The 11,232-nt window shown below is 38.7% G+C and overlaps 1 protein-coding gene and 1 long non-coding RNA gene across 2 annotated transcripts; one reads left to right on the top strand and one right to left on the bottom strand.

Annotated features, from left to right (window-relative positions):
• Positions 1 to 2,631: 2,631 nt before the first annotated feature.
• On the bottom strand, positions 2,632 to 4,128 carry LOC116162184 (septin-1). The gene is made up of 4 exons (XM_031475731.1): positions 3,999 to 4,128; positions 3,497 to 3,948; positions 2,966 to 3,451; positions 2,632 to 2,916 (listed from the first exon to the last, which is right to left on the bottom strand). Exons 1-4 carry the CDS (start codon positions 4,020 to 4,022, stop codon positions 2,790 to 2,792), a joined length of 1,089 nt encoding a protein of 362 aa, XP_031331591.1. The 5' UTR covers positions 4,023 to 4,128; the 3' UTR covers positions 2,632 to 2,789.
• A 4,375-nt stretch (positions 4,129 to 8,503) lies between these two features.
• Positions 8,504 to 9,942, top strand: LOC116162163. The gene is made up of 2 exons (XR_004143506.1): positions 8,504 to 8,616; positions 9,878 to 9,942. It is a non-coding gene; the product is annotated as an uncharacterized LOC116162163 (long non-coding RNA).
• The last annotated feature ends 1,290 nt before the right edge of the window (positions 9,943 to 11,232 follow it).

Below are 11,232 nucleotides of genomic sequence, written 5' to 3'. Positions count from 1 at the left end.
ATCCTCCTCAAGAAGTGCTAGGTGTCTTATACTAGGTGCCACCTTCTGGTACAAGGCACCACCAGCGTTTTGAGCGGATTATAATGCTCAGGCTGTTATCTGTACACCACCCCTGTGCGATTCAGAGCCTTTTGCAATTGCTCAGACGCCACCTGAACTCAGACCCAAATGAAATATCCGGTTCTGTTTATATATAAGCGGTTCCGGTCCGGTTTCGGTTCTAAAAAAAATAACCGTCGGGTTCTGCGCATTTTTTTTCGGTCCATAACGGTTCTTTTCGGTTCTAGTCTTTTAGATATAAATACCTACCTACGGCATGTGAAAAAGAAGTAAAAAGTTATGAGTACCAAAACGTGACGTATCGTCACTTCGTCAGTGTAGCTAATTTACAAGGGGAATGGAGGGAAGAGGGAAATATTTATTTAAACTTAATTTATTAATAAAAAACAGAAAAAATACACAAAAACTTATTATGTATGGGATATTATTTTTATTTTCTAAAACCTCGCTCTCCTTTTATTATTTACATTCACAGTAGTAGCTAAATTACCGCCTTAGTCTTATTAACGAGCTCCTAGCGAGTGTATAATTTTGTGGTGTCTGTCCGTCCGTCCGTTAGCACGATAACTCATAAACGAATGGACCGATTGCGATGAAATTTTGCAGGTGGATTCTTTATCAAATTTGTAGATCGGAGTTCGTGAATTGGCAATGTAGCCCAAAAAATAAAGTAGGCCCTTTTGACATCTCCGTTAGTTATGAACCGAAAATTCAATATGCGCATAGATTTAGCCATATACTCGTAAAACACAATTCCAAAAGTTGAGCCTAATCGATCAGCATTCACAGTGCCCTTTGCGCATCTCGACCATTTACAGACCGAATTGCAAACTTTCTTATTTATGGAGGGATTTAAATGAAATTTGATACATAGCCACTGGAAATAAAAGCAAATTTAACGCCAGTTTCAAAATTTGGTTTTGCGCATGCGCAGTGCCAACTTTCTTATTTATGGAGGTATTCAAATGAAATTTCATACATATACACTTTAAATAAAAGTAATAAACTAACATCCGGTTTGAAATTTGGTTTTGCACATGCTATAGCCATACCCAGGAGCTCCTTTGCTATATATAGAGTAATATATTTGATCAATATTCAGGACGTATTTGGCGCCGCGTCCTTCAACTTCCAATAACCTGCTAAGAACCGTAAAAAACCCGTTAAAAAAAAAGGGTTCCGGTTCGCATTAAGTTTCCATTTCTGAAGAAATAACGATTTCGGTGCGGGTTTTCGGTCCTGAAAAAATTCTGGTCCGATCCGGTTTTCGGTTCGGTCCAGGTCCCCCGCTGCATACCCTTGCACATATTTCATTATTTTTGTCTTAGCATTAGTTAGTAGGTCATCAATGAAGATTTTTGAGGCTCCGCTTTTAGCTCTGCCTTACCTTTCTGCTTTTGGAAAAAGTAAGTGCTCATGAGGATGTATGAAAGTAAGAACACTTTGTTATCTGATTCTCACAGTAAAGAACGTAATAGGCCAGGGGTGAGGACATAAATTTAAAACAGGGTTACATAAAATAATTGCAGCATTTAAGCGAGCCAAAGAGGATTTATTATTTATAAGTAACAAAAAATCAAAAAAAAGAGTAGGACGCGTCGTAGAAAAACCTCGCAGTTTGATTATTAATATCCACATAGATAATTACCTCTTAATTATCTATGGTTCTCCAGATGGCGCAAACAGCTTTGCCCCCTCTCCTCATCTAACAGTTGCGTCGTTGCCAACTCTCAAAAATGTGTGCATCGTCGTAAGTTTTATATATACAGGGTGGAACCTCTCAGACTGCTCATTATAATTATAGCGTCGAAGTTTGGCTTCAAATTAGTGGAAGAATTTCGCAAGACGCTCTCTAGATGTTCCTCAGTCATCCTGTTCATAAATTTCTTCTTACGAATGCAGATTACGAGTACTAATCGCGGGCCGCTATTTTCCCATTCCTATAAATAGGCGAACACTGTTAATCTAACAAACATAACCACACTCTTGTTAAAGCAGGGAAAACAGAAACGTAAATGTTCGACTTCAACTTACTTTTCCCACGTAAACAGACTACGTAGAATCCAAGGACGTTAAAAATACCTAACGTCCTTGTTACAATCAAATAGTACACAACGTTATATACTCTTTGGTACAATTTAAAAATTTACTGTCTTCTGACTGGCTAACGGACAAACGGAAACGTATGAACCCACCTTAAATCTACTTATTATACATGATATTTCAACAGAAATTTGACCAAATCTTAAAATTTCACATTTGTGAATGGTGGATGGCTATATCTTAAGTATTGAACTTAGAAAGCTGGTTCTGGTTACAAATTGGAGAAATTTTAGTCTGCTTTAAACACGCGCAGGAAACATTTTTTAACCTAACGCATAGGACTTCTTTTCATAGTTTTAGTGTGCTGCAAAGTTATTGGTCCTAACATATTAAAAAATCAGAGCTAGCCATTAGTATGCGATTTATGGTGCACTATGACTGGCCTAGGTGGTGACCTTGGTTAATCTGGTTTTGTGTATTTCAGATGGCAAAAACATGGAGGTGAAGGAGATAATTAAAATAATACCATAGTTTTACAAAAATACTTTCAGTTAGATAAACAATACACTGGTAATTATAAATACAAATCATACGGTAAAAAAATTGGCATCTTAAGTACACTAAAATTGGCATTAAATAGCTTAAATTGATATGTGCTGAGCGCAACTCGCTCAGAAGGCCCCCTTTTAATGCTGCTGCTGCATTTGCGCTTGCATCGCGACCAACATTTCCTGCATACGTTTCAGCTCCGCCTCCTTCTCCGCCAACATTCTGTCCTTATCACCCAACATTCCGTTCTTCTCGTCTGTAATCCTAAAAGACAAAAGTGCACTTGGCAAAAATGTCCAACCGGGCTACTTACACATTTCGCTTGGTGACTGCGCTGGCGGCGGGTGGCGGGGCGCCCTTCGCCAATCTCTCGGAGCGGTAATTCTCGTAGTGCACCTCCTGGGTGACCTCCTGCAAATCTTGCATGTGCGTGATGAGCATCGTGCGCAACTTAACGAAGTCGCAATGCTCGGGATTCTCCACCTCGACGACTCCCCACGGATAGAGGCGCCCCCTCACCTTCCTGCCACGTACTTCCAACGTAGTGTTAGAACCGCACACCGCAAACGGTATCGCCTGCTTCAGCTGACGAACTTGCTCCTTGTACTCCTCGTCTTCGTCCGAATCGCACTCCGGAAGCGGGTAGATTTTGATACCGTGCTCGGAGATCTCGCCCAGGACACGCTGTTTGAGCCGTTGCATTTCCTTTTTGGTTAGAACGTCCGCTTTGGCGATAACAGGAACAATGTTTACTTTGTTGTGAAGCTGCTTCATAAATTCCACATCCAGAGGTTTTAAGCTGAAAGAACGGATGGAATTCCCCACCTCAAATTGGGTTGCTTACCCGTGTCCAAACGGTGAAATAAAGTAGAAGCAGCAGTGTATACGATTATCTACGATATTTCGCCTGTTAAGCCCAGACTCGTCCTTTAAGAATCTTTCGAACTGCTCATCGATGTAACGGATTATCGCCTTGAAGCAATCCGTATTGTCAATCGCCTCGCCGTAACCGGGCGTATCGACGACAGTAAGACGTAGCTTAACGCCTCGCTCTTCGATTTCGACGGTCGACGCATCCAATCGAACCGTCTGTTTGCTTTTCTCGATCGCGTCCGGGATGACGCGCTCCGGATATAAATCGGTCAGAAATAGAGAATTCACAAGGGTCGACTTTCCTAGACCGCTCTCGCCCACCACCATCAGGGTGAACTCGAAGCCTTTCTTAACGGACTTGCGATGAACTTGATTGGGCAAATTGGCGAAGCCGACATAACCTGGCGTTTCCAAACCTGAAAACTGCTAGAAGCTGTTTTCGTGCGATACAAAATGATCGGGGAGGATCTTACGCCTTTTACTGAGTCGCTCGACATCTTTCCGCCGGTGCGTTTATTTATTTTCGCGATTTTCTCTTTCAAAGTAGATAAACAGAACAATTTTTTAAATCAAACATGGGCGTGGCACTTATTTAAATAATACCAACCAAAGGTGGTGAAATTTAAAAGTCATCTCGCTGCCAACGGTGGGACGCGTTCAGTGTATCACTACACTAGTAGACTGCTTTATTTTTCTGGCAAGATCCAAGGACGGTCTGCGGTTCCAGTTTTTTTTTTTTTTTTTTAATAAGGCTTTTTCGGGGATCTAAGCCACGGTAATATACTATGGGAAGAATCAAGGACACTCGCTTCTCGCCCAGAGGTTTATCAAGGCTTTTCAATGACAATACTGTACACGACCATGGTTAACGAGGAATAGGGCGGCACAGAGGATAAGACAGCGGAAAACAGAATTTTATATGAATTTATATACCGTCAAATATTTAGTTTGATTTTATGAATTAAGTCCACTAGCACTACTAGCAGATCAAACACCCCTCGGTCGTTACTTCTTAATACGGTGACTATATTTAATGGGAACACCATTCCCTTGTTCTGCAGTCCTTCGTACAATTTATATGTATGTGTTTTATTCAAGGGACAGTTAAAAAAAATGTGATTAAGGTCTGCAACAGGTTCACCGCAAGCACATTGCGGGCTATCCAACACTTTGATCTTGTGCAGGTGCGCGGGAAATCTTCCGTGGCCAAACTTCAATCTGGCTAATATGACGTCATATCTGCGAGAGACAACGTTTTTGGAGTTACTCCACGGACGAAGTGTTACTTCCGGATGAATTAAGGCATACTGTGTGGGTTTAAAGCTGCATTCACAACCTCCAATTAATGTTTATAATTAATGAGTGAATTATTTCGTTAACTTTACGCAAAGCAATCATTCGCAATGCCTGGAATTAATACGCGAAATTAATGTGTAAACAGTGTCGCCACCTATGCACCGGCGAGGCAATTGGTTAATTGTTTATACAACAACTTTCAACATAACCTTGTAGCTCAAGCACAAGAATCAGTGTTTGTGTTAATAAGTGTCTTTTAACTATAACTAGCCTTATCCTAAAGTGGCAAGATACTTTTTTCTGTTCGCCATTTTCATTGTATATGTAAACAAAATCAAAACAAACAAAACATGGTTATGTCGGCTGTCATATAAAAGCACGCATGCGTACCTTTGTTCATTTCCGTAAAATTAAGCGACAAAGTTTGCAGTTTGCAAACTTCTGCGTTAAGTATTAATTTCGACGATTAATTTTCTATATTGTGAATGTTACCCTTAAAATACATAGCTTTAAACATTTACGTTAATTTTCGATTGTTAATTGTAGGTATTAATTTTGAGGTTGTGAATGCTACTTTATGCTATAAGCATTTTTCCAATGTACTATGTCCATTGGGTCTCTTTGCCACACCTAAGTATATAATCAGATTTCGCAATTTTGTTTTCGAAATATATATCTGATTTGATGGCTTTCTTTGCCAATATGTCCACCTGCTCATTGCCCTTTAATCCAATAAAATTTTACATTCCTTTTAAACTTCAGCGCTCTTAATATAATGTTGGAAACTATAGGGTTTGATTATAATCTTCCTATCTTATTGTAGTTTTTTAAAGCTTGCAGCACGCTAAAACTATCAGTCATGATCGCCACCTTATTACTTGACGCGCTATCCCCACAGTGGAGCAGTGCCTGCCAGATTGCATATGCTTCTGCTGTAAATATGGATGTAGAATCGTTTAGTTTAAAACATCCTTTCTCTTGGCTTCTCGCGTTTAAGAATGCGCATCCACACCCTTGATCCCCCTTTGATCCGTCTGTATACAAAATTCAGCTGTAATGGAGGTGTGGAGCTTACGATCATGGTCCGGCTGCCCAGTGTACGGTGGAAAAACTACTTCGAGGCCCTTTAAATATTATATCTCAAAATTACTTTGTGGAAAAATGCTCGAGTTAAACGTTTTAATTAATGAGTACGCTTTGGTTAAGGGTGGAGAACTTTTATTTTGCCAAAACCTAGAACATAAATCCAACACAGTGAGATTGTTTACTTTGGAAATAAGCACGTTAGCGTTTATTGCTAGGATTTTAGCTACGTATTTGACTGCCAAAAACTTGCGACGCAGGTGTATAGCGGGGGTTCTTGTGCTTGAATTAGCATTTATTGGTGTCGAACGCATGGCTCCTATGGTTAGTCTCAGAGCTTTATTTTGCATAACGTCGATCCTTTTAAGTTTATCCTTGGATGCATTGCCGTATAAAGTACAACCATAGTCTATTAATGATCGGGACCACGAACTTATAAATTATGATGGACTGCTAATGTTGAAACGACAAATGACACGTACATGGGGGCAGTCATGAGGTGCACTCACTTAGCGCGAAATTCAAATCAACTAATAAACAAGCATGAACCTCACGTTTTCTAAATAAATTACTGTGACACATTGAGATGCCCCAACCTTAGCAACGTCCTGTGAATATGATTGTCGATACGAAGCACCCTATACATCATGTTAGTTATGCTAAAAGGCTGCTAAAAGAGAGCGAAGATGAGACGGATGGAATTCTAGGAAGAACACATGTGTTTACCATTTCAAACAATGGGCGATTTTCGGGTAGTTTTTAGGGGTATTAGCAGATCAAATTACAGCGTGGCTTGGGTTGGTCAATAAATAGGATTTAAAATGTGTGTTCATGGTCTTTGTCTTGTAACCGGCTGAAGTGTAAAGTACGGCTTGTCTTGAAATATTTTGTTATACCTTAATCATTGCTGTGTGCTGTTATATCAGGTGAGGTATTTGCTTTATTCAATTAATCTATAAATGTGTGTAACTTGAATGCAGATTGTAACCCTTTATTTATGTACTTACTGAATTCAATCACTTGTACCTTTAATGTGTAACCTTTGTTGGTATTGGCAATCATGTTTCATTGTCGGTAGGGCTGTATCTGTGCTGTACATACTTGCATGTGTACATATTTGTGTATTGTGCTTTTTAGTCACTCTCGATTATTTCATTGCATTTCATTATATTTGCTTATTTGAGGCTGTGAGTAATCAAGAGGGAAGTGTGCTTGTTTAGAGGAGATCGAGTTATTCAAGTTTATACGGGCCTTGGTGAACCTAACACTAACATTTTCACTCGTTCCGAACCCAACAATTTTAGCCCATGTCTACAGGCCTGGGTAATCCTCCCGCCCGGCGAGGTATATTTGACATCTCTTAGTTTTGTCTGATGTATGTGTTGTAATACCTGGGGAATGGCTCGATTCCATTTTGGTTACTCATAGCGTGTATGTAGTATTTACCTCGGTTTCGAGAGGGCTCAAAAGTGCTGTACATTATATGTTAGCTGTACGCTTTGTTCATTATAGGACTACTCCGAATTAGTTTTTCTTGCAGTTTTCCTAATTTGTAAGGCAAATGCCGGAGTAGTATAGAACCACTTAAGGCCCTTTGCAAGGGCGCCGTATTGGTATTAGCTTCAATATAATCTTAATCAGGTATCGCTTTTGGTGTTCCTTACCCATAAAACGCACTAGTGCCTGCTGAGAACCCAGTTATTACACAACGTAGGTGTCCTACATGACGATCACGATCTTAGTGCACTCGGAGTGGCCCCCGAGTGACAGATTCTCGCGGGAAACTTAAGCAAGAATATTCAAATAGGCAGCCATGTTAGTTTAGCATTCCCGATACTACAGAATATGGTCAAATATTCCGGTGCAACTTGAAGTTGGCGTTAGCCCGCCAAGATAGCATGAGGCTAAGATCATTACAATACTTAATTTTGGGTTAACAAGGTAAAATAATGGAAACAGGAAACGCGTGCGCGCCTCTTCTAATGTCATTGGTTCGCAATAAATAAGGAATAAAAATTCGACTGAACGAAATTATTATTTCTTATTTGTTAGGCTTATTTCATTTTCAGATTGAAAATTGTTATTCCTTTATTTCTTATTTGTTATTTCATATTTATTATTTCTTATTTTTTTCATTGTGTGATGGGCTTTTCAGAATGGCCATCACAAGTAGATTCAATCCTTTTCCATGTGTGAAGGAATACATTCTGGAGTCTCTTACATAAAGTACATAAAATATACATAGTTAATTAGCCGGACCTCCTCCAATCCGGCATGTATCTATAGGTCCTGGATACGGTAACCTTGGACTAAAGTTGTAGTTCATTTAATTCGGACTAAAACTGAATACTTAGCACGGATCTCTTTTTTTTAACACAATGCGTGTTTTGGTCTAATTTAAAATTGTCAGCGGTATCCACCGAGTTGTATACACTAAATAGAGGAGCAGAACATAGGACCTGCGCGTGGAAAAATAACTCCAACTACAGTGGCCGTTGTGACACATGCGTGGTGCGTGAAAATAGTGATTCGTCACTATATCTCCATCTGGTTAGTGCGCACACTCCCCTACGATCTGCGCAAGACTCAATTGGGGTCAATTATATCCACAGCAACACTGTTTCTCTATTTACTATATATGCAACTCTGTGGCGGTGGCGGTATCTCACTGTAAATAGATATAGGGCTACGTTCTTCGCTGTCCATAGTCAAGTAAGTAATTAGTGATTATGAACCTATAACTTGCAAGGGGCGTCTTTTGGGTAATCAGCAAATGCATATTCTCGCAATCAAACCAGCGTTATAAAAGATTTCAAGCAAGATTAGTAAACCGAGGAAGGTGGCAAGATCTGTGATAAGACACCGCGATTAAGGTGAAAAGAAAATTTTTATTATAATCAATTTCCTTTAATTTGTTATAATTGTATATAATCAACATTCGGATTTCCGGTGCGTGTAGTCGCCATGGCAATCCAAACCAACCGCACTACTAATATACATAAAATAAATAGGTATAAGGCTTCCAATATAGAATAGAAAATGCTAGAAGCTAAAGTAGCGCTATAGACGAGTCACTTTTTTCTTCAGTAGCAACAACATTAGATTAATTGTAGTATAATACGGCGTTGTCGTTGGCAACGATGCTCTACTGATGTTTTTACGGTACCCCCATTGTCTATCAGCAGGACCAAAGCTTTAATTTGAAGGAAAAGGCATTATTAAGACAATGTGATTTGCACACGATAATAATAATAAGGAGTGTATGCTTTTTCTCCTAGTCACTAAATCACATAATTATTGTAAAATTGTATACATATTAAAATACAGGCCGTCAAGCTTTTATATAATATGTAAGTTAATCAATTTCGACAAGAGAAAGCTTGAGATGGTACTTACGGAATGTAACAAACGATTATCAACATCTAATTAAACCTTTCTTTGTAAAAATTTGATCAGCATACTCCGATACAGAAATTGGAGCGTGCATTGGCATAAAAATTCAGTCGACTTCGAATTAGGATTTTTAACTGGTCGAACCTTCACTCTGAACTCTGGTTTATGGGTCGTAAAGTCCGCTCGTACTTTTATAATTTGTCGATAGTTTTAAATACGAATTTGCGCGTACGCTTATATTACGAAGACAGTTTTTGACATAAATATTTTGTACGATAATTGTTTATGCACTGGGGTAAGGACATCAGACTAATGTACCTGCCCCCAAATCTCCTGTGTTCCCAAGATTACAAGTACGTTTTTCTGAAGTCCTGAACTTTAATTCAATCCGCAACACTTTCGTACGGAGAATTCGCGCGGATTTTCGAATTCGATTACTTTCAGTCCTTCGAATTTTGACTGATGAACGGTTTGGCGCGAATTTTAATTATGATTCCTTTGACTTGCGCTCTACCAATGCTCAAAACTCCGAGCTGAGCTCTTTGACAGCCCAAAACGAATTTATTTTCTCCTCTCTTAGGATCAACTAGTCCACCCTACAGATCAGCAAAATTGGCAGGTTTAAGAAGGTGCGCAGTGTTCTTATCAAAAACCGGATACGATTCAGCTGTACCATACCTTATTTCTCATGAATTGTATCTCGCGACTTAGTGAGTCTTCAAGATTATATACGCAAATAATTCCGTATCTAGAAACGTTAGCACACACAAAATCAATCAATGGAATTAAGTTCAAAATCGCCTTAACCGCATCACCAGGACAACTGCATGTTTCAACAGCAGAAAAATTATAAAAGAAGAGAGAACAGGCCACATTTGACTCTAGTCGTGAAAACAATACATGGTTATACATACTGGTAAGTACAGCTTAAGTGCAGGAAATTGAAAAAGTTTGCTCGTTTTATTTGATTTTAGTTTAAAATCCCAAGAAGGAACACGGATTGTAACGGGAGCCCGTTAACGATTTTATTTTAGTCTGATTTTAATTACATATATTCAACTTTCTTATTTATTGAGATATTTTTTTGATATTTTAACCAGATTCTTTTAGTAAAGACAATCAGATTGTAAAAATCAAATGGGCGCATGCGCAAACTGCGTAATATCAACTCCGCCCACTATAAAATAAAGGTAATAAAAAATAACTTTCTTTATATGGAGATATCTTTTTGAAATTTTAACCGAAGATGCTTCTAGTAAAGACAAGCATATCGCATATTATTGTAACGGAAATGCTCCAGACATGACGTCGCCTTTGGCGATCTGGAATTTTCTACGCGTATTCGAGAATGTTCGGACTTACATTGCTTGCGTGTATAAATGGTTGCGGACCGAACATCGCGGCAGTCTACTATCGAACGAGATCGAGTGCGAACGAAACAGAGCGCGAAAAGCTGATGATATAAATTTCGAAGTGTGTGATATAAATAATCGATATAAATTGTACGGATTTTATAGTGTTTTAGTTTTGTTTAATAAATATTGATATAAATCGAACCCGAATTTATAAATAACGTTACATTGGTGTCAGGAGTGGGATTAATTAAATTAATTAAAAGTAAGATTAAATTAAGTGCTTGTGCTTGTGTATGCCTGTAACAAGATCTGCTGCCGCTAAAATGGAAGAAACGATGCTCAATTTGCTCCAGCAAATCCAAAATGGCCAACAGGTGTTGCAACAAGAAATGAAAAGCACCCAAGAAAATTCTAGAAATATTCAAGAGAAGTTGGAAGAAAATTCTAGAAATTTTGAAGAGAAGTTCGAGAAAATGGAAGAAAATTCTAGAAATATTCAAGAGAAGTTCGAGAAGATGGAGGAAAATTCTAGAAAGATTAATGAAGAAAATTCTAGAAATATTCAAGAGAAGTTCGAAGA

The sequence above is a fragment of the Photinus pyralis genome, unplaced genomic scaffold (assembly GCF_008802855.1).
Source record: "Photinus pyralis isolate 1611_PpyrPB1 unplaced genomic scaffold, Ppyr1.3 Ppyr1.4_LG10, whole genome shotgun sequence".
Classification (NCBI taxonomy): Eukaryota; Metazoa; Arthropoda; class Insecta; order Coleoptera; family Lampyridae; genus Photinus; species Photinus pyralis.
This window is presented reverse-complemented; position numbering and strand designations above follow the sequence as displayed.

What these genes read in the sequence shown, in the direction of transcription:
- LOC116162184 (XM_031475731.1), bottom strand. Translation starts at nt 4,022, where the DNA reads ATGTCGAGCGACTCAGTAAAAGGC. An exon ending in CGAGCGACTCAGTAAAAGGC is followed by an intron (nt 3,949 to 3,998) that starts GTAAGATCCTCC and finishes AGCTTCTAGCAG; the next exon opens with TTTTCAGGTTTGGAAACGCC. An exon ending in ATTTCACCGTTTGGACACGG is followed by an intron (nt 3,452 to 3,496) that starts GTAAGCAACCCA and finishes CCGTTCTTTCAG; the next exon opens with CTTAAAACCTCTGGATGTGG.